The sequence below is a fragment of the Panulirus ornatus genome, chromosome 39 (genome assembly GCF_036320965.1).
Source record: "Panulirus ornatus isolate Po-2019 chromosome 39, ASM3632096v1, whole genome shotgun sequence".
Lineage (NCBI taxonomy): Eukaryota > Metazoa > Arthropoda > Malacostraca > Decapoda > Palinuridae > Panulirus > Panulirus ornatus.
Window position 1 is genome coordinate 13612932 of NC_092262.1, and position 24578 is coordinate 13637509.

The following is a 24578-nucleotide window of genomic DNA, read 5'->3' on the forward strand; positions in this document are numbered from 1 at the left end:
ACACACACGTCCACACACGCAAATATACATACCTATACATCTCAATGTACACATATATATACACACACACAGACACATACATATATACCCATGCACACAATTCACACTGTCTGCCTTTATTCATTCCCATCGCCACCTCGCCACACATGGAATACCATCCCCCTCCCCCCTCATGTGTGCGGGTTAGCACTAGGAAAAGACAACAAAGGCCTCATTCGTTCACACTCAGTCTCTAGCTGTCATGCAATAATGCCCGAAACCACAGCTCCCTTTCCACATCCAGGCCCCACACAGCTTTCCATGGTTTACCCCAGACGCTTCACATGCCCTGATTCAATCCACTGACAGCACGTCAACCCCGGTATACCACATCGATCCAATTCACTCTTTTCCTTGCCCGCCTTTCACCCTCTTGCATGTTCAGGCCCCGATCACTCAAAATCTTTTTCACTCCATCTTTCCACCTCCAATTTGGTCTCCCACTTCTCCTCGTTCCCTCCACCTCCGACACATATATCCTCTTGGTCAATCTTTCCTCACTCATTCTCTCCATGTGCCCAAACCATTTCAAAACACCCTCTTCTGCTCTCTCAACCATGCTCTTTTTATTTCCACACATCTCTTACCCTTACATTACTTACTTGATCAAACCACCTCACACCACACATTGTCCTCAAACATCTCATTTCCAGCACATCCACCCTCCTGCGCACAACTCTATCCATAGCCCATGCCTCGCAACCATACAACATTGTTGGAACCACTATTCCTTCAAACATACCCATTTTTGCTTTCCGAGATAATGTTCTCGACTTCCACACATTCTTCAAGGCTCCCAGGATTTTCGCCCCCTCCCCCACCCTATGATTCACTTCCGCTTCCATGGTTCCATCCGCTGCCAGATCAACTCCCAGATATCTAAAACACTTTACTTCCTCCAGTTTTTCTCCATTCAAACTTACCTCCCAATTGACTTGACCCTCAACCCTACTGTACCTAATAACCTTGCTCTTATTCACATTTACTCTTAACTTTCTTCTTTCACAATTTTTACCAAACTCAGTGACCAGCTTCTGCAGTTTCTCACATGAATCAGCCACCAGCGCTGTATCATCAGCGAACAACAACTGACTCACTTCCCAAGCTCTCTCATCCACAACAGACTTCATTCTTGCCCCTCTTTCCAAAACTCTTGCATTCACCTCCCTAACAACCCCATCCATAAACAAATTAAACAACATCTTTTTATTCTCCCTAAAATTTAATGATACTCTCTCATCCCAACTCTCATTTGCCCTCTTTTTCACCTCTTGTACCTTTCTCTTGACCTCTTGCCTCTTTCTTTTATACATCTCCTTTTCATTTGCATTATTTCCCTGCAAAAATCGTCCAAATGCCTCTCTCTTCTCTTTCACTAACAATCTTACTTCTTCATCACACCACTCACTACCCTTCCTAATCTGCCCTCCTCCCACGCTTCTCATGCCACAAGCATCTTTTGTGCAAGCCATCACTGCTTCCCTAAATACATCCCATTCCTCCCCCACTCCCCTTATCTCCTTTGTTCTCACGTTTTTCCATTCTGTACTCATTCTCTCCTGGTATTTCCTCACACAAGTCTCCTTCCCAAGCTCACTTACACTTACCACTCTCTTCACCCCAACATTCTCTCTTCTTTTCTGAAAACCTCTGCAAATCTTCACTTTCACCTCCACAAGGTAATGATCAGACATCCCTCCAGTTGCACCTCTCAGCACATTAACATCCAAAAGTCTCTCTTTCATTGCCATATATGCATGGACTTATCAAAACACATAAACAGAATTTTCCAGCAAGACCTATAGTGAGTTCAGTAGGCTCCATCACATATAAATTGTCAAATTGGTTAGTTTCTTTATCAAGCCCTATAGTGGATAAGGTAACAAATTCTAATATCATGAACAATGTAGATTTAGTCAACAAGCTAAACAATATCAATGTTGATTTTGATTTCAAACTAGTTAGCTTTGATGTTTCCTCAATTTTCACTAAAGTTCCAGTTGATGACCTTTTAGAATATTTATATGATGTCTTGGATGATATTCATTTACCTGTTTCAAAGTCTGTTTTCATTGAACTGACAGAATATATACACATGTACATGATTCATACTTGCTGAATTATTCAATCCCGTTGCCACCCCGCCAGGTAGCACTAGGAAAAGACAACAAAGGCCACACTCGTTCACACTTAGTCTCTAGCTGTCATGTATATTGAGGTAGAATGGAAAGAGGTGAGAGCAAATGACATAAGGGGAGTGGGGGAGGAATGGGATGTATCTAGGGAAGCAGTGATGGCTTGTGCAAAAGATGCTTGTGGCATGAGAAAGGTGGGAGGTGGGCAGATTAGAAAGGGTAGTGAGTGGTGGGATGAGGAAGTAAGATTGTTGGTGAAAGAGAAGAGAGAGGCGTTTGGACGATCTTTGCAGGGGAGTAGTGCGAATGAGTGGGAGATGTATAAAAGAAAGAGGCAGGAGGTCAAGAGAAAGGTGCAAGAGGTGAAAAAGAGGGCAGAGGAGAGTTGGGGTGAGAGCATCATTGAATTTTAAGAGGATAAAAAGATGTTTTGGAAGGAGGTAAATAAAGTGCGTAAGACAAGAGAACAAATGGGAACATTGGTGAAGGGGGCAAATGGGGAGGTAATATCAAGTATTGGTGAAGTGAGAAGGAGATGGAGTGAGTATTTTGAAGGTTTGTTGAATGTGTTTGATGATAGAGTGGCAAATATAAGGTGTTTTGGTTGAGGTGGTGTGTGAAGTGAGAGAGTCAGGGGTATTGGTTTGGTGAACAGAGAAGAGATAGTGAAAGCATTGCGTAAGATGAAAGCCGGCAAGGCGGCAGGATTGGATGGTATTGCAGTGGAATTTATTAAAGAAGGGGGTGACTGTGTTGTTGACTAGTTCGTAAGGATATTCAATGTATGTATGGTTCATGGTAAAGTGCCTGAGGATTGGTGGAATTCATGGAAAGGGGATAAAGGTGAGTGTTCAAATTATAGAGGTATAAGTTTGCTGAGTATTCTTGGGAAATTATATGGGAGGGTATTGATTGAGAGGGTGAAGGCATGTACAGAGCATCAGATTTGGGAAGAGCAGTGTGGTTTCAGAAGTGGTAGAGGATGTGTGGATCAGGTGTTTGCTTTGAAGAATGTGTGTGAGAAATACTTAGAAAAACAGATGGATTTGTATGAAGCATTTATGGATCTGGAGAACGCATATGATAGAGTTGATAGAAATGCTTTGTGGAAAGTATTACGAGTATATGGTGTGGGAGGTAAGTTGCTAGAAGCAGTGAAAAGCTTTTATCAAGGATGTAAGGCATGTGTACGAGTAGGAAGAGAGGAATGTGATTGGTTTCCAGTGAATGTAGGTTTGCGGCAGGGGTGTGTGATGTCTCTATGGTTGTTTAATTTGTTTATGGATGGGGTTGTTAGGGAGGTGAATGCAAGTTTTGGAGAGAAGGGCAGATATGCAGTCTGTTGTGGATGAGAGGGCTTGGGAAGTGAGTCAGTTGTTATTTGCTCATGATACAGTGCTGGTGGATGATTCGGTTGAGAAACTGCAGAAGCTGGTGACTAAGTTTGGTAAAGTGTGTGAAAGAAGAAAGCTGAGAGTAAATGTTGAATAAGAGCAAGGTTATTGGGTTCAATAGGGTTGAGGGACAAGTTAATTGGGAGGTAAGTTTGAATGGAGAAAAACTGGAGGAAGTGAATTGTTTTAGATATCTAGGAGTGGATTTGGCAGTAGATGGAACCATGGCAGTGGAAGTGAGTCACGGGGTGGGGGAGGGGGCGAAGGTTCTGGGAGCGTTGAAGAATGTGTGGAAGGGAAGAATGTTATCTTGGAGAGCAGAAATGAATATGGTTGAAGGAATAGTGGTTCCAACAATGTTATATGGTTGCGAGGCATGGGCTATAGATAGGGTTTTGGGAAGGAGGGTGGATGTGTTAGAAATGAGATGTTTGAGGACAATATGTGGTGTGAGGTGGTTTGATTATCTAAGTAATGAAAGGGGTAAGAGAGATGTGTGGTAATAAAAAGAGTGTGGTTGAGTGAGCAGAAGAGGTTGTATTGAAATGGTTTGGTCACATGGAGAGAACGAGTGAGGATAGATTGATAAAGAGGATATATGTGTCGGAGGTGGAGGGAACAAGAAGTGGGAGACCAAATTAGAGGTGGAAGGATGGAGTGAAAAAGATTTTGAGTGATCGGGGCCTGAACATGCAGGAGGGTGAAAGGTGTGCAAGGAATAGAGTGAATTGGAAGGAACAATGTAGTATACCGGGGTTGACGTGCTGTCAATGGATTGAACCAGGGGATGTGAAGCGTCCGGGGTAAACCATGAAAAGTTTTGTGTGGCCTGGATGTGGAAAGGGAGCTATGGTTTCGGTGCATTATACATGACAACCAGAGATTGAGTGTGAACGAATGTGGCCTTTGTTGTCTTTTCCTAGTGCTACCTCGCGCATATGCGGGGGTAGGGGGTTGTCATTTCATGTGTGGTGGGGTGGCGATGGGAATGAATAAAAGCAGACAGTATGAATTATGTGCATGTATATATATATTTATATATATTTATTTATATATATATATTTATTTTTATATATATATATATATATATATATATATATATATATATATATATATATATATATATATATATTTGTTTATGGATGGGGTTGTTAGGGAGGTAAATGCAAGAGTTTTGGAAAGAGGGGCAAGTATGAAGTCTGTTGTGGATGAGAGAGCTTGGGAAGTGAGTCAGTTGTTGTTCGCTGATGATACAGCGCTGGTGGCTGATTCATGTGAGAAACTGCAGAAGCTGGTGACTGAGTTTGGTAAAGTGTGTGAAAGAAGAAAGTTAAGAGTAAATGTGAATAAGAGCAAGGTTATTAGGTACAGTAGGGTTGAGGGTCAAGTCAATTGGGAGGTAAGTTTGAATGGAGAAAAACTGGAGGAAGTAAAGTGTTTTAGATATCTGGGAGTGGATCTGGCAGTGGATGGAACCATGGAAGCGGAAGTGTATCATAGGGTGGGGGAGGGGGCGAAAATCCTGGGAGCCTTGAAGAATGTGTGAAAGTCGAGAACATTATCTCGGAAAGCAAAAATGGGTATGTTTGAAGGAATAGTGGTTCCAACAATGTTGTATGGTTGCGAGGCGTGGGCTATGGATGGAGTTGTGCGCAGGAGGATGGATGTGCTGGAAATGAGATGTTTGAGGACAATGTGTGGTGTGAGGTGGTTTGATCGAGTAAGTAACGTAAGGGTAAGAGAGATGTGTGGCAATAAAAAGAGCGTGGTTGAGAAAGCAGAAGAGGGTGTTTTGAAATGGTTTGGGCACATGGAGAGAATGAGTGAGGAAAGATTGACCAAGAGGATATATGTGTCGGAGGTGGAGGGAACGAGGAGAAGTGGGAGACCAAATTGGAGGTGGAAAGATGGAGTGAAAAAGATTTTGTGTGATCGGGGCCTGAACATGCAGGAGGGTGAAAGGAGGGCAAGGAATAGAGTGAATTGGATCGATGTGGTATACTGAGGTTGACGTGCTGTCAGTGGATTGAATCAGGGCATGTGAAGCGTCTGGGGTAAACCATGGAAAGCTGTGTAGGTATGTATATTTGCGTGTGTGGACATATGTATATACATGTGTATGGGGGTGGGTTGGGCCATTTCTTTCGTCTGTTTCCTTGCGCTACCTCGCAAACGCGGGAGACAGCGACAAAGCAAAAATATATATATATTCTTTTTCTTTCTTTCAAACTGTTCGCCATTTCCCGCATTAGCGAGGTAGCGTTAAGAACAGAGGACTGGGCCTTTGAGGGAATACCCTCACCTGGCCCAATTCTCTGTTCCTTCTTTTGGGAAAAAAAAAAAAAAAAAAAAAAAAAAAAAAAAACGAGAGGGGAGGATTTCCAGCCCCCCGCTCCCTCCCCTTTTAGTCGCCTTTTACGACACGCAGGGAATACGTGGGAAGTATTCTTTGTCCCACTCAAATACACACACACACACATATATATATATATATATATATATATATATATATATATATATATATATATATATATATATATATATATGTGTGTGTGTGTGTATTTGAGTGGATGTGTGTTTCTTTATCTGTTTCCTTGTGCTATCTGTCTAATGCAGGAGATGGTGATCAAGTATAAAAAAAAGTACCTTAGGACTTCTTTCTGAGAGAGTTGTGGTGTTACTCAGAACCCCCTTCTAAAGGCTCCTGCAGCCAAAGAAGGTTTTTACCATTTCTAGTGGCAGGGTATTGTGGGCTCCTTTAGTGTGAGAAATTTTATGATGAGACGGGACTCCCAATGATACAACCTTACCAAAGAGGACTTTACACTTTTGGTGGAATCTTGAACAGGTCGAGTGTGGTAATGCCTGATAAATGGATAGAAAATATTATAGATACAGATCAGTGTGACTTGGAAAAAAGAAAAGGTTTTCTTGGAATAACTAACTCTACAACAGTTCAATTATGTGCCTTTTCTGGTATCTTTATGATGAAGTCTTTTATTAGATTTTTAAAGATAAGTATTTAAGAGGATGAAGAACTCAGGTAGTAGACAAAATCTTCACACATTGTCTGTAACTTAATCTATTTTACAAGATATCTTTGTAAATACAGCATAGCCTGACGCACAGTTGTTTAAGTACATATTGCATAAGGTATAAGACAGTTTGGGAATTTATGTAATGAGGCTTAATATATGGTGGATTTTTGCTGTAAACTCCTTTTGTATTTTATATTGGAGCCATATAGTGGTACAAAATGTATATACTGTGGATACTTTTGATATTCTTGATTTGTCTTGAAGCTCTTCTTTCAGTGCCCCTTACCCAGAGGCAAAGGAAGCAGAGGTATTGAAAATATTATTGGGTACATTGGTGATTAACAGTAAACCTTAATATAGTTTTCAGGATCATTCAGATTTGATATTTGTTTATAAACTCTTCAATCACCCAGAGTATCTGTGTTGTTCTGCTAAGATTTTATTTTCTTATTTGGTTGTATTAGTTATTCTCATTTATTTAATAAAGACAGAAGACATATGGTAAAATTTTATTCTCACTCCACAAACTTGCTCTTTACTGAGACTCTAGTTTTTGTCAGAGATTATAGAGGGTTGAATGTCATTTACATATCCTGTTGTCCAAAGCCACACCTTCAGTATATCACCTTGGTAGCATGTTGTAGAAGTTTGGATTAGTGACTACTTATGGGAAAGCCCAAGCCTTTTTATAGTATACAGTATCACAGGACTACATATGTTATATATCTCGATTCAGATGCTTGTAGAAAATATCTTATGCTGAGAGTCCGTCAGTATCTTTTGATGGGATTCCATCAAGAGAATTTTATTAAAGACTTAATGTTATTGAATTCCTGAGTAAAACTAGTGGTGGAATTTTCTAGCTAGAGTTGAAGAAGTTGTAAACTCTACTTAAACACATCAGTTATAGATGTAGGGGCTGTCTCATATGCTAGGCCAAGGGGAAGCAGCTATTTTGTGTTTTATGACAAATAGAAGAACATAGCCTCTATCAGTGCTTGGGAAAACCAGTGTCGGAAAATTATTAAACAGTTCAGGAGAGCTACCCTCATTGAAAATAGGTAACTGCATGTATGAAGAGGTGGCATTGATCAAAGGTTTATTATGGCTATCTAGTTTGTTCATATGGAGCCTCAGGAAACTCAGGCTGCTAGGTCTAGGAACAACATTTCCAGTGGATTTAGGGGAAAGGATTGAACATGCATTATTTGGTGATGTAAACAGATTCGTTAAAAGTCCTTTGGTAAGCCGACTAGTAGCATCAAAACTGGCTATAATATGATGGTTAATTTTAGTCTTATTCATCTTTTTGTCTTGAGATAACTGTTAGCAGTATTTTTATTTTTTTTTGTGTAAACATTTACATGAACAGGTGAAACCAAAACCATTTAGAAAATTTGGTGATACTACTAAAGTTGTATTCTTTTATTTTAATGGTAGATTGTACAAGAAAGTAGATGTATCTTTCATAAGTGTTGTTGTGCCTACCCTAGTCAGTATCTATGTGTGTTACCAAGAACAGCCCTCGTAATGTACCAGGTTATGGATTTTGCTCTTTTATTATTCAGATCCAAGGATTGAATTGAATAATTCTTGTGTTTTATGAATGCACAGCATCAAAATACCAGATATATTTGTGGTAATGGAAATCAGACAATACTACCTATCACTGCTATTTGTATTTATCACTACTGTAATATTTTAATGTTGAATAATGACTGTTAATAAGTTGTAATAGCTTCACAGTATTAGTGTACAGGCGGTTACCTCCGAGGGTGGTGTAGTGTAACCATTTGGGTGTTGGAAGGGGTAGGAATTGCAGTGCAGTAAGCCAGCACTGCAGTGGCAGCATGTTCCCCTCCCTCTCATAAGCTTTGTTTTTTCTTTGTGCTTCACCTACTCTTGGGTCATCGTTATTTAGTCTACAAACACATTATGCTATCTCCATCTTATTTATAACACTTGACAGCACCTAACATACATATTTTCATTCTAGTTTCCAGATTTTCTTAACTTAAAACTATTGTTGGTATTACAAAATATCTCTATTGCACTGGGTTGAAACTGAGCTTCAAGTTGAAGAAGGTTTAATGGTTCCCAGGGCCCCTTTGACTGCTGTCAAGGGACTATGACTTATTCCACCTCTACTGATACTGCTCCTGGTGCTGGCTCATTATTTTTCCACTTCTACAATACATGAAGCGTCAGATGTAACCTCCCCTCTATTGAACACAATCTCCCAACTTCCTAACCTGATCTCTCCTCTGAAATCTGGCTGTCCAAGGCTGCTTCTCTTCTCCACTTTCAAATCTTTAACTGCTGGCCCGTGTTATTTGTTCGGGGTGCATTCCTAGAAAATGCTACTGGTAGTGAAACAGTGAAAAGCACAACCAGCTGTACTGTTGGATTGATGTTTTGAGTAATGGTTGCATTCCTGGAGGCAAGTTTTGGTCATTGTAATATACTTCTCTACTTTCTGTCTCTAGTTTGCATTATTATTATTATTATTATTATTATTATTATTATTATTATTATTATTATTATTATTATTATTTTATCGAGGATGTAAGGCATGTGTACGTGTAGGAAGAGAGGAAAGTGATTGGTTCTCAGTGAATGTAGGTTTGCGGCAGGGGTGTGTGATGTCTCCATGGTTGTTTAATTTGTTTATGGATGGGGTTGTAAAGGAGGTAAATGCAAGAGTCCTGGAAAGAGGGGCAAGTATGAAGTCTGTTGGGGATGAGAGAGCTTGGGAAGTGAGTCAATTGTTGTTCGCTGATGATACAGCGCTGGTGGCTGATTCATGTGAGAAACTGCAGAAGCTGGTGACTGAGTTTGGTAAAGTGTGTGGAAGAAGAAAGTTGAGAGTAAATGTGAATAAGAGCAAGGTTATTAGGTACAGTAGGGGTGAGGGTCAAGTCAATTGGGAGGTGAGTTTGAATGGAGAAAAACTGGAGGAAGTGAAGTGCTTTAGATATCTGGGAGTGGATCTGTCAGCGGATGGAACCATGGAAGCGGAAGTGGATCATAGGGTGGGGGAGGGGGCGAAAATTTTGGGAGCCTTGAAAAATGTGTGGAAGTCGAGAACATTATCTCGGAAAGCAAAAATGGGTATGTTTGAGGGAATAGTGGTTCCAACAATGCTGTATGGTTGCGAGGCGTGGGCTATGGATAGAGATGTGCGCAGGAGGATGGATGTGCTGGAAATGAGATGTTTGAGGACAATGTGTGGTGTGAGGTGGTTTGATCGAGTAAGTAACGTAAGGGTAAGAGAGATGTGTGGAAATAAAAAGAGCGTGGTTGAGAGAGCAGAAGAGGGTGTTTTGAAATGGTTTGGGCACATGGAGAGAATGAGTGAGGAGAGATTGACCAAGAGGATATATGTGTCGGAGGTGGAGGGAACGAGGAGAAGAGGGAGACCAAATTGGAGGTGGAAAGATGGAGTGAAAAAGATTTTGTGTGATCGGGGCCTGAACATGCAGGAGGGTGAAAGGAGGGCAAGAAATAGAGTGAAACGCGGGAGACAGCGACAAAGTATAAAAAAAAAAAAAAAAAAAAAAAAAATTATTATTATTATTGTTATTATTATTATTATTATTATTATTATTATTATTATTATTGTTATTATTATAGTTATTATTTATTTATTTATTTATTTTTTTTTTTGCTTTGTCGCTGTCTCCCGCGTTTGCGAGGTAGTGCAAGGAAACAGACGAAAGAAATGGCCCAACCCACCCCCATACACATGTATATACATACGTCCACACACGCAAATATACATACCTACACAGCTTTCCATGGTTTACCCCAGACGCTTCACATGCCCTGATTCAATCCACTAACAGCACGTCGACCCCGGTATACCACATCGTTCCAATTCACTCTATTCCTTGCATGCCTTTCACCCTTCTGCATATTCAGGCCCCGATCACTCAAAATCTTTTTCATTCCATCTTTCCACCTCCAATTTAGTCTTCCACTTCTCCTCGTTCCCTCCACCTCTGACACATATATCCTCTTGGTCAATCTTTCCTCACTCATTCTCTCCATGTGACCAAACCATTTCAAAACACCTTCTTCTGTTGTCTCAACCACACTCTTTTTATTACCACACATCTCTCCTACCCTATTATTACTTACTCGATCAAACCACCTCACACCACATATTGTCCTCAAACATCTCATTTCTAGCACATCCACCCTCCTGCGCACAACTCTATCCATAGCCTATGCCTCGCAACCATATAACATTGTTGGAACCACTATTCCTTCAAACATACCCATTTTTGCTTTCCGAGATAATGTTCTCAACTTCCACACATTCTTCAACGCTCCCAGAACTTTCGCCCCCTCCCCCACCCTCTGAATCACTTCTGCTTCCATGGTTCCATCTGCTACCAAAACCTTTCCCAGATATCTAAAACACTTCACTTCCTCCAGTTTTTCTCCTTTCAAACTTACCTCCCAGTTGACTTGTCCCTCAACCCTACTGTACCTAATAACCTTGCTGTTATTCACATTTACTCTCATTATTATTATTATTACTATTATTATTATTATTATTATTATTATTATTATTATTATTATTATTATTATTATTAAGAGTAAATGTGAATAAGAGCAAGGTTATTAGGTACAGTAGGGTTGAGGGTCAAGTCAGTTGGGAGGTACGTTTGAATGGAGAAAAACTGGAGGAAGTAAAGTGTTTTAGATATCTGGGAGTGGATCTGGCAGCGGATGGAACCATGGCAGCGGAAGTGAATCATAGGGTGGGGGAGGGGGCGAAAATCCTGGGAGCCTTGAAGAATGTGTGGAAGTCTAGAACATTATCTCGGAAAGCAAAAATGGGTATGTTTGAAGGAATAGTGGTTCCAACAATGTTGTATGATTGCGAGGCGTGGGCTATGGATAGAGTTGTGCGCAGGAGGGTGGATGTGCTGGAAATGAGATGTTTGAGGACAATGTGTGGTGTGAGGTGGTTTGATCGAGTAAGTAATGTAAGGGTAAGAGAGATGTGTGGAAATAAAAAAAGCATGGTTGAGAAAGCAGAAGAGGGTGTTTTGAAATGGTTTGGACACATGGAGAGAATGAGTGAGGAAAGATTGACCAAGAGGATATATGTGTCAGAGGTGGAGGGAATGAGAAGTGGGAGACCAAATTGGAGGTGGAAAGATGGATAGAAAAAGATTTTATGTGATCGGGGCCTGAACATGCAGGAGGGTGAAAGGAGGGCAAGGAATAGAGTGAATTGGATCGATGTGGTATACCGGGGTTGACGTGCTGTCAGTGGATTGAATCAGGGCATGTGAAGCGTCTGGGGTAAACCATGGGAAGTTGTGTGGGGCCTGGATGTGGAAAGGGAGCTGTGGTTTCGGGCATTATTGCATGACAGCTAGAGACTGAGTGTGAACGAATGGGGCCTTTGTTGTCTTTTCCTAGTGCTACCTTGCACACATGAGGGGGGAGGGGGATGGTATTCCATGTGTGGCGAGGTGGCGATAGGAATGAATAAAGGCAGACAGTGTGAATTGTGTGCATGGGTATATATGTATGTGTCTGTGTGTGTATATATATGTGTACATTGAGATGTATAGGTATGTATATTTGCGTGTGTGGACGTGTATGTATATACATTGTGTATGGGGGTGGGTTGGGCCATTTCTTTTGTCTGTTTCCTTGCGCTACCTCGCAAACGCGGGAGACAGCGACAAAGCAAAATAAAAAAGAATAATAAAAAATCATTATGGATGTGCTGGAAATGAGATGTTTGAGGACAATGTGTGGTGTGAGGTGGTTTGATCGAGTGAGTAACGTAAGGGTAAGAGAGATGTGTGGAAATAAAAAGAGCGTGGTTGAGAGAGCAGAAGAGGGTGTTTTGAAGTGGTTTGGGCACATGGAGAGGATGAGTGAGGAAAGATTGACCAAGAGGATATATGTGTCGGAGGTGGAGGGAGCAAGGAGAAGAGGGAGACCAAATTGGAGGTGGAAAGATGGAGTGAAAAAGATTTTGTGTGATCGGGGCCTGAACATGCAGGAGGGTGAAAGGAGGGCAAGGAATAGAGTGAATTGGAGCGATGTGGTATACAGGGGTTGACGTGCTGTCAGTGGATTGAATCAAGGCATGTGAAGTGTCTGGGGTAAACCATGGAAAGCTGTGTAGGTATGTATATTTGCGTGTGTGGACGTATGTATATACATGTGTATGGGGGGGGGGTTGGGCCATTTCTTTCGTCTGTTTCCTTGCGCTACCTCGCAAACGTGGGAGACAGCGACAAAGTATTAAAAAAAAAAAAAAAAAAAAAAATTATTATTATTATTATTATTATTATTATTATTATTATTATTATACTTAATCACTGTTTCCTGTGTCAGCGAGGTAGCACAAGGAAACAGACGAAGAATGGCCCAACCACTCTTATACGCATATATATACATAAATGCCCGTACATGCTCGTATACATACATATACATTTCAATGTATACACACACATATACATAAATATACATTTCAATGTATACACACATATACATACACAGACATATATACATACACACTTGTACATATTCATACTTGCTGCCTACTTTCATTCCCGTCGCCACCCCGCCACACAGGAAACAGCATCCCCCTCTCCAGCAAGGTAGCGCATTATTATTATTATTATTATTATTATTATTCACTTCCAGGACCCCTTTTATATGGCACTTGCAGCTGCAGCAAGGTTGCACACCCAGCAGGAGTAGGGAAATGATGGACTCCTTTGTTGTAAGGGGGTCCTCTATGAGACTATACTCTCTTCTGTCCTTTCACAGTGATGCAGTCATACAGGAAGTGATTTCTCATTCATATTGTAACCACTTGCAGGTGGAGTCTCGTAGCACCTCAAAAATTGATGATTGTTGAAAACATTTACTTGCTGGCAGTTATATGCATTTTGATAAACTCACTGTAACGGGGATGTGTTCTAAGATTTACTACACGATGTTTATTTTAAAGCAGTCATTTACGAACAGATACATGAAAAGATGTAAGACCACATGCAGCATTGCAAATTAATAATTATTATAAACATTTACGTGCCTGCTGTAGTGATGGCACACACCTTAACTAAAAGGTTTTGTAATATTGATTTATTCTTTGGTGTTTATATTATTATCATTTACAAGCAGAGGCATGTAAGATACTAATATGATACCTAAAACCTCTCAGACTGATAAGTATCTTAAGCATTTACATGCTAGCTGTGGTATGCACCTCAGCGAACTTGCTGTAATGGTGATGATGTTAAGATTTACTGTTTGGTGAATATGATATTGTAGAGCATTCGTTCATAAACCTGTGCATGAAAAATAAGTAAAACCAAAATTGCCATCACAAATTGATAATTATTGTGAACAATTATAGCATGCACCTCAAAAAAGCTTTGTAATCATGCTATTATTTCAGTATTTACTTTTTCATTTATATATTATTATAGAGTAATCTTTTATGAACAAATCCATGGTAAAAACCATGTCAGACCTAAAACAGGGTCACAAAATGATTATTCCTGGAAATATTTATATGAAAGCTGTGGTACACATCCCAGCAAACTTGCTGTTATAGTGATGATGTCATAATGATATTATTTATGTATATACATGTGTATGTGGGTGGGTTGGGCCATTCTTTTGTCTGTTTCCTTGCGCTACCTCGCTAACGCGGGAGACAGCGACTAAGTATAATAGATAAAAGATATTTACTGATCATTACATATGATATCATAGGACAATCATTTATGAACAGATACACAAATAAAAATGTACAAACAAAATCAGTATCACAAATTGATGAAGACGGTAAACATTCATGTGCTAACGGTAGTGTGCATCTCAACAAAGCCATTGTTGTGGTGATATGGTATAAGAATTACTTTTTTGGTGTATATATTATAGGACATTTATTTACAAACAGAAACATATGTAGAATGCATGACCAAAAATAGTATCATGAACTATGTTTATCATAAACATTTATTCATTTCTAACAGCTGGCTGTATATGCTTTGTTTATCTTAGGGTGCCAGAGGGCTCATTGCCTCGCATTCCAGAGTGTGCAGTTTTATGTATTAATATGACTTGAACTTTATTATACTCTATTAACTACATTTGTTAATGAAGAAAGAGTGAAACAGAAAAAAAAAGGGTACAAAAAAGTGAGAAGGGCCTGTAAAATCCTGACCATCATTTCTGTTGCAATGATGGTGTGTTTATGCTTTCTGTTGCTTACATCATGAATCTTGAGTCCTTGCTTTGATGCCATCTGGCTCAAAATATTTAAGCCCTCCAAAACTTTGCTTTTACATTTCATTTACTTTCTCCAAATTCCTGCAATTATGTACACCTCTTCATCATTTGACTTCCTGCCATGAAGCATGGCCCTCTTCACATCTGGGCTGAAATCCTCTGTGGAAGGGATTTTAATATGTACCGGAAAAATTGAATTGGTTCTACTTCAGGATGATCATGGTGGAGTTAAGGCTGTCTTTTTCCTTCCATAGCCTTCTAACATTCATGTACTGTTTTTTTTCCTTCAATAAGTATTCAAGGTTTTGTATTTACTGAAGCAGGTTAAGTCTTGTTTATCCAAAGAAGGGTTATAGTTCCACTGCTTGCAGAAATGAGAAAGGACAGTGTTGCTTTTATGTGTCTTTGAAGTTTATAAGTCCTATGTAACATATTGCTGTTATCATTATCAGATAGCTTTTATTCCTTTATAAACATTATGATTCATAGGTATATGTTATTGTCAACTTTATCTGTTATATTTATGCAGATTAGTTATTCTAACAGAAATTGACAGAAATTGGCAAATTTGGTGACATCAACACAAACTATACATTTCCCTCACTTGTTGTATCTGCAGTATAACTGGGAGAATTGTCCTGTGGAAGCATGCAGCACCCACATGCATCCCTCTTCATATTCTGACTCATAAAATATCAATTAAATTATGGTGGGAATTTTTAAAACAAAGATGGATATCTGTAATGTACATGATGTTGATATTAGAGTGGCATTGGCCTTTAACAAGTAATGAAACACCTGACATGAGCTTCTATCATCATAAGCTTTCTTTATTATACTTAGCTTCTTTTTTACATCTGAATCCTCTCACCATAGATACACATAGTTGACTTCTTATGGTCTTTCAGTCGCAATCGTATTTCTATTATTTCTGGTTGGATACATCCACTTGCAGCCCCTCTCAGATTGTAAACTATGGGATGGCTCACTTGTTTACCATCCCACACCATCAAACTGATGGGGCTTTTGTGTCATACAATGTGAAAACACTTTTGAACTCGTTATTCAGTTCCTCACATATCCTTACATCATCCTTTACTTCTATTCTCACTAAATCCCATAGCCTGATTAGCTATGCTTTATTTGAATGATAATTTCTGATGAATTTATGGAAAAATTTTGGATTTTTTCCTGCCTTGTTCATAACATTCTTTTCAAACTTTCTTTGTTTCTTATTTCATATACTGCTTTTCTTGTTCCCAAACATGTAACTTTGTTTTTTTTTTTTTTTTTTTTTTTTTTATACTTTGTCGCTGTCTCCCGCGTTTGCGAGGTAGCGCAAGGAAACAGACGAAAGAAATGGCCCAACCCCCCCCCCCCATACACATGTACATACACACGTCCACACACGCAAATATACATACCTACACAGCTTTCCATGGTTTACCCCAGACGCTTCACATGCCTTGATTCAATCCACTGACAGCACGTCAACCCCTGTATACCACATGACTCCAATTCACTCTATTCCTTGCCCTCCTTTCACCCTCCTGCATGTTCAGGCCCCGATCACACAAAATCTTTTTCACTCCATCTTTCCACCTCCAATTTGGTCTCCCTCTTCTCCTCGTTCCCTCCACCTCCGACACATATATCCTCTTGGTCAATCTCTCCTCACTCATTCTCTCCATGTGCCCAAACCATTTCAAAACACCCTCTTCTGCTCTCTCAACCACGCTCTTTTTATTTCCACACATCACTCTTACCCTTACGTTACTTACTCGATCAAACCACCTCACACCACACATTGTCCTCAAACATCTCATTTCCAGCACATCCATCCTCCTGCGCACATCTCTATCCATAGCCCACGCCTCGCAACCATACAACATTGTTGGAACCACTATTCCCTCAAACATACCCATTTTCGCTTTCCGAGATAATGTTCTCGACTTCCACACATTTTTCAAGGCTCCCAAAATTTTCGCCCCCTCCCCCACCCTATGATCCACTTCCGCTTCCATGGTTCCATCCGCTGACAGATCCACTCCCAGATATCTAAAACACTTCACTTCCTCCAGTTTTTCTCCATTCAAACTCACCTCCCAATTGACTTGACCCTCACCCCTACTGTACCTAATAACTTTGTGAATGACATAAAATAAGCAAAATGATAGAATTTAAAGGTAATGTGGAAGAGGCCCAGAAAGACTGGGATACATTCAACAAATGTACAGACATGAACACCATAGAATTTTATGATGATAGATTTGAACAATAAGTTTTGGCAAAGTTGATAGTACACTGATAGCACCATATATATAGGCATAACAGGGAAAGTTGAACAAACGTTAAGAGCTAGGAGTCATTATAAAAGAGAAACTAGAATTCAAAGAACATGATAAGGCTACATGAGGACTGACCATTATATTACCACCTCCTTTCCTTGAACAGTGAAGCTGTGCACTGCTCTTCCCTCAGTAATCTCTCCCCCTTCCTGTAACCTTTCTGCTTTCAAGAGTCAGGTCTACAAACACTTGCAGAGCCCTGATCAATGTCTTCATTCTTTTTCTCTTATTTTTCCTGTAAAACCCAAGATGATGTTGATTAGGGCATATTTTGCCCATACCTTGTCAGTCACTGAAAATAAAGTAACATTGTTGAGCCAAGTATAGACCATTATGATTGTGATAACTTTTCCTACACTGTAAGAGTTGAAAATAGTTGATTAAGATGTTTAATGGGTTATAAGAAGCAAGGTGCTTATGTATTGTATGGTCATCAACTAAAACAAATGGAAATAAATGAGTTAGACAGAACTCAGAAGCACATCACAAACAAAACAGGAAGCTTTTGAGCTGAGAGAGAATAGAAACATATGTGAACATCAAAGCATGGCAACAGTTTGAAGGGATAAAGGATTTAAAAACCCCACAGCAAGGAAGCACTGATTCCCAAAATACCTTCCATTTCTCTGCTTCTCCACTGGTTTCACTTACTCTCATCACGTCAGTCTTAACTCAGTTCATGTTGTCCCTACATACAGGCCTCTTTTCCAGGCTCACTTACTTTCTTTACTTCTTTCAGTTACTCATGGTTATATTTGTATGTTTACATTGATTTATATTTTCTAATATGCAGCTTTTGCTAAGCTTTTGTTCCTGATCCTTAGCACAGGCATAAAGGAAAAGCACCATTACACAGAAGTATGTGTGTTCATACCTATTTTTTGAAGTTTGGTGTCTGGTCACATTTTGGATGGAACTTGATGAATTTCTATTTGTATTCATCTGTGGGTGAAGTATGAATTTAGAGTGGACATTCATACATCTCATATATATGATCATTTGCATACTTTAGTTTCTTTTTTTTTTTCATACTGTTCGCCATTTCCCGCGTTCGCGAGGTAGCGTTAAGAACAGAGGACTGAGCCTTTGAGGGAATATCCTCACTTGGCCCCCTTCTCTGTTCCTTCTTTTAGAAAATTAAAAACGAGAGGGGAGGATTTCCAGCTCCCCGCTCCCTTCCCTCTTAGTCGCCTTCTACGACAGGCAGGGAATACGTGAGAAGTATTCTTTCTCCCTATCCCCAGGGATAACTTTAGTTTCTAAAAGTAATTATTCTTTGAACAAACTTATTAGGATTACAAATTTTATCGATATTCAAGTTTAAAGATGGAGCCAAATTGTGCATTTTTAGAAATCCATATCTATATTCTGAACCATAGTTTCTAACCTTAAGTGATTTTCCATTCTTATTAAACTAGGCAATACCAGGGATTTTATTGATCTTAAACTCAGAGTTAAAGAAGCATCATCATTACACTACAGCAAGAATGCTACAGAATGCATTTCCAGTTGTTGAATTTGTTAGTTCATGTTAAATTTTGATCAAACTTGGCATATGTCATCAATGCATTGATCAAGCGTAGTAGAAGCAGAGAGATTACATACACTTTGATTTGAAGTTGTTGATCGATAGTTTCCCGTCACTTTTTCAAATTAATTATATTTGATTTATGGGAACTATTTATTTATTCTATCTATCTATCTGGATAGTTTGATAGGAAACTTTATTTCTCAAATAGATGATATTGGCTTTCAACTAAACATTGTTTGTACCCTTTCAGTTGCAGCATGAGTTAAGGTGGAGCAGCATTTTATGTTAAGGATATATGCTTAGCATGTTTGAAAATGTTTCTGTTTGGGAGGTTTGAGAAACACTGAATTTTATTTTAATGCTTAAGGTTTCTTATTATATGTACATTTATATGTCATGAGCTTTAGTTCCTGGTAAAACTCTTATCTTCTTCCCTTTTCGGAGGGTATGAATTAGGTGGAGGCATTTTGTTGCTCAGATATCGGTTGATCTTTCTTGAACAAGAATACTATGTAAAACAATATTGTTGTTTTTATAATTGCAGTATGTCATGTATCTGCTGCAAATATATCACATCTACATGACACTCTGGATTACTTTTTACATTTGCACATAGTTAGGTGTATCAAAATGTGATATAAGCGTACATTACTTAACATCTAATTTCTTTACTTTCAGATTTTTCAGAAGCCACCCTAAGACTGTTTCTTCCGATGAAAGTGGTGACAGTAAGATGGAAGTGTCACATTTGGGAAGTTTAGGTAAGTGTAGAACACTTGTAGGTGTGTGGAATGACTTGTGAAAAAAAAATTTACGAGAAAGAAATGTTCCTATTATGTTTATCATTCTTAGATGTTTAGTTTGTATCACTGCTTGTTCATTTATATGATGCTTTGAATATGGAGGAATAATTTATATGGAGATGTAGCATAAGCTGCTCATATTCCATTCTGGCAGAAAACCTGGTGTATGCAGTTAGTTCAGTTTTGAATATATAAACAAATACACTATATGGTAGAGTGGAATCTTAGAATTTTTTTTTCACTAATATTGAATTAAACTACATCACTAGTGACAGATGCTGCTTTACAGCAAAGGCTTGTTATTTTCCCAGAATTTATCTTTTCTGAGGCATGTATTGTATTATTGATATTTGTGTTCAGCATTTATGAAGATGAAATATTTGCCTTATTCATTAGTTAATATTGCATGTTAAATATTTAGATTAATGCTAACTATGGTCAGGCATCAAGGATTAATATACTCTTGCTTTTTTTTTTTCTTTTTTTTTCATTCTTTGGGTTTGCCTGCAAGGTTAGTATTAATTTATCTTTCTCCTAAGATATCAAGAGTATCTCCCATCCTGCCTTTTCTTTGTGTGATGGTTCAGGAAATCACAAGCAGTCGCAGACACTTTCGCATTCACAGACTCACTCTCAGTCCCAGTCTGGTTCGGGTTCCGGTGATAACTGTGATCACACCAGGTAAAGAAGGTTTTCCTTCATTTTAGTTTAGTTTCATTCACTTGTTTTGTTTTTGTATGTTGGACTGAATTTTTTGTTTATTCATTCTTTATCTTTCATTTTACTGATGGGTTAGCCTCGATTGTCTTTGGAAACACTCCTAATGGAAAAAATTTCTTTCCTAATTTTGATTCCCTTCTATGGCCACTTTCATGCAAGAATCCAGAAGATAGTCAGGCAAAGATCCCTTCTATGGCCACTTTCATGCAAGAATCCAGAAGATAGTCAGGCAAAGACTGTACTACCTTTCAAGAATTACCAGTGTCCATTTTTATCTTTATTTTTTCTCCTTTTTTTCTGTCTTCTCATGCCCCTCAAGTTTTTCTTCACTGTTTGAATCTTTTCCCCTATTTCTTTCTCATAGTGCAGGCAGGTTATGACTGCTTCTTTGATTTTATAGACAATTGAACATGAATTTTTTCTGCAAAAGTTTTGCATGTTGTTGGTGAATCTGTTGACTGGAAGATTTTGAAATGGTTAGTTGTCAGAATATTTGAGGGAGGTTTTGCATCTGCTGCTTTACCTTAAAGGCAAGGAATGATGTAATGATATATGGAGAGAGAGAGAGAGAGAGAGAGAGAGAGAGAGAGAGAGAGAGAGAGAGAGAGAGAGAGAGAGAGAGATTCTATAAAAGTTCACTGAAAATTTTGCTTTGAGTCATGTTGTGCATGTTGAAAATGGCATACTGAATAGACATATGTACCAAAGAAAGAGTTATCTTTAGGTAAGTAGAGAGATTGATTGAAGAAAGACAGGGTATATCTGTACTTTCCCATTCTGTTTTGGACACTGAACACTTGAGTGAAAGATCTGTTCTCTGATCATATGCTAGGAAGTGTATGTAGATGTCAGATGTCTTGGATTTAAAGAGTTACATGGAATGTTCTAATGGGAAAGTTGGCTATGTGTGAATGATTAAAATATCACTCTAAGGAGTGTATTTCATAAAGATGAAGGATTTTTGTAAGGATCGTACAAGATTCAGATACAAGAGTTTAAGTTTCTTATAGGTAGGTGGAGGGCTTGAAGGGTTAACAATTGTAATGAGTGGACCATCTGAGGTTATGAAGTTATCTTTGAGATAAGTGTTAGTTACATATGGTTAGTTGATAAAGTTTAAGTAGGGTTCAGGGCTTTGTTGTCTTTAGTTTTGTAGTTTATAAGTTGAATTGGCACTGAAAAAACACAGCATGGTCTTGTATGGTTTTTGCTCTTGATCCACCCTTGTAAACATGAATAGATTGAGGATAATAGATTAATAGATTTAAAATGACTAGTTGACATCAATACTGATGTATTACAGGGATACATTTCCAGCAGATGAAGTAAAAAAAAGTTTGGATTAATTCATTCACACCTACAAATGTAACCAGATCTTGTTGATTGTTATCTTCACTTATGCAGAATTAATGTCATTAAACTCCAGTTTTATATATATATATATTTATATTCATGAAAGAGTCAATGTCGGTGGCTCTGTTAAACCTGCTACCTTGCTAATTCAGGAAATGGCGAATAGTATGAAAAAAAAAAAGATTTTGAGTGATCGGGGCCTGAACATGCAGGAGGGTGAAAGTCAGGCAAGGAATAGAGTGAATTGGATCGATGTGGTATACCGGGGTCGACGTGCTGTCAATGGATTGAATCAGGGCATGTGAAGTGTCTGGGGTAAACCATGGAAAGTTCTGTGGGGCCTGGATGTGGAAAGGGAGCTGTGGTTTCAGGCATTATTGCATGACAGCTAGAGACTGAGTGTGAACGAATGGGGCCTTTGTTGTCTTTTCCTAGCGCTACCTCGCACACATGAGGGGGAGGGGGATGTTATTCCATGTGTGGGGAGGTGGCGATGGGAATGAATAAAGGCAGACAGTGTGAATTGTGTGCATGTGTATATATGTATGTGTCTGTGTGTGTATATATATGTGTACATTGAGATGTATGGGTATGTATATTTGCGTGTGTAGATGTGTATGTATATACATGTGTATGGGGGTGGGTTGGGCCATTTCTTTCATCTGTTTCCTTGCGCTACCTCGCAAACGCGGGAGACAGTGACAAAGCAAAAAAAAATATATATATATATATATTAGGTTATTAGGTACAGTAAGATTGAGGGTCAAGTCAATTGGGAAGTAAGTTTGAATGGAGAAAAACTGGAGGAAGTAAAGTGTTTTAGATATCTGGGAGTGGATCTGGCAGCGGATGGAACCATGGAAGCAGAAGTGGATCATAGGGTGGGGGAGGGGGTGAAAATTCTGGGAGCCTTGAAGAATGTGTGGAAGTCGAGAACATTATCTCGGAAAGCAAAAATGGGTATGTTTGAAGGAATAGGGGTTCCAACAATGTTGTATGGTTGCGAGGCGTGGGCTATGGATAGAGTTGTGCGCAGGAGGATGGATGTGCTGGAAATGAGATGTTTGAGGACAATGTGTGGTGTGAGGTGGTTTGATCGAGTAAGTAACGTAAGGGTAAGAGAGATGTGTGGAAATAAAAAGAGCGTGGTTGAGAGAGCAGAAGAGGGTGCTTTGAAATGGTTTGGGCACATGGAGAGAATGAGTGAGGAAAGATTGACCAAGAGGATATATGTGGTGGAGGTTGAGGGAACGAGGAGAAGTGGGAGACCAAATTGGAGGTGGAAAGATGGAGTGAAAAAGATTTTGAGTGATCGGGGCCTGAACATGCAGGAGGGTGAAAGGCGGGCAAGGAATAGAGTGAATTGGATCTATGTGGTATACCGGGGTTGACGTGCTGTCAGTGGATTGAATCAGGGCATGTGAAGCGTCTGGGGTAAACCATGGAAAGCTGTGTGGGGCCTGGATGTGGAAAGGGAGCTGTGGTTTCGGGCATTATTGCATGACAGCTAGAGACTGAGTGTGAACGAATGGGGCCTTTGTTGTCTTTTCCTAGTGCTACCCTGCACACATGAGGGGGGAGGGGGATGGTATTCCATGTGTGGCGAGGTGGCGATGGGAATGAATAAAGGCAGACATTGTGAATTGTGTGCATGGGTATATATGTATGTGTCTGTGTGTGTATATATATGTGTACATTGAGATGTATAGGTATGTATATTTGCATGTGTGGACGTGTGGGATAGGGGAGAAAGAACACTTCCCACGTATTCCCTGCGTGTCGTAGAAGGCGACTAAAAGGGGAGGGAGCGGGGGCTGGAAATCCTCCCCTCATTTTTTTTTTCCAAAAGAAGGAACAGAGAAGGGGGCCAGGTGAGGATATTCCCCCAAAGGCCCAGTTCTCTGTTCTTAACGCTACCTCGCTAATGCGGGAAATGGTGAATAGTTTGAAAGAAATGGCCCAACCCACCCCCATACACATGTATATACATACGTCCACACACGCAAATATACATACCTACACAGCTTTCCATGGTTTACCCCAAACGCCCCACACGCCCTGTCCCAATCCACTGACAGCGCGTCAAGCCCGGTACACCACATCGATCCAATTCACTCTGTTCCTTGCCCTCCTTTCACCCTCCTGCATGTTCAGGCCCCAATCACACAAAATCTTTTTCACTCCATCTTTCCACCTCCAATTTGGTCTCCCACTTCTCCTCGTTCCCTCCACCTCCAACACATATATCCTCTTGGTCAATCTTTCCTCACTCATTCTCTCCATGTGCCCAAACCATTTCAAAACACCCTCTTCTGCTCTCTCAACCACGCTCTTTTTATTTCCACACATCTCTCTTACCCTTACGTTACTTACTCGATCAAACCACCTCACTCCACACATTGTCCTCAAACATCTCATTTGCAGCACATCCACCCTCCTGCGCACAACTCCATCCATAGCCCACGCCTTGCAACCACACATCATTGTTGGAACCACTATTCCTTCAAACATACCCATTTTTGCTTTCTGAGGCAATGTTCTCGACTTCCACACATTCTTCAAGGCTCCCAGGATTTTCGCCCCATCCCCCACCCTATGATCCACTTCCGCTTCCATGGTTCCATCCGCTGCCAGATCCACTCCCAGATATCTAAAACACTTTACTTCCTCCAGTTTTTCTCCATTCAAACTTACCTCCCAATTGACTTGACCCTCAACCCTACTGTACCTAATGACCTTGCTCTTATTCACATTTACTCTTAACTTTCTTCTTTCACACACTATACCAAACTCAGTCACCAGCTTCTGCAGTTTCTCACATGAATCAGCCACCAGCGCTGTATCATCAGCGAACAACAACTGACTCACTTCCCAAGCTCTCTCATCCCCAACAGACTTCATACTTGCCCCTCTTTCCAAAACTGTTGCATTCAC

General features: G+C 39.7%; 1 protein-coding gene across 5 annotated transcripts in view; it reads left to right on the forward strand.

The window, feature by feature from the left end:
- Positions 1-24578, forward strand: part of per (period circadian regulator) — a 99603-nt gene that overhangs the window by 48639 nt on the left and 26386 nt on the right. For 3 of the 5 annotated variants that reach the window (XM_071685206.1, XM_071685207.1, XM_071685209.1), the window contains exons 14-15: positions 19447-19529; positions 20111-20252. In XM_071685206.1, the coding sequence (XP_071541307.1) occupies positions 19447-19529; positions 20111-20252 (225 nt within the window). The remainder of the gene's footprint in view (positions 1-19446; positions 19530-20110; positions 20253-24578) is intronic. The other 2 variants (XM_071685208.1, XM_071685211.1) reach the window with 1 other exon arrangement.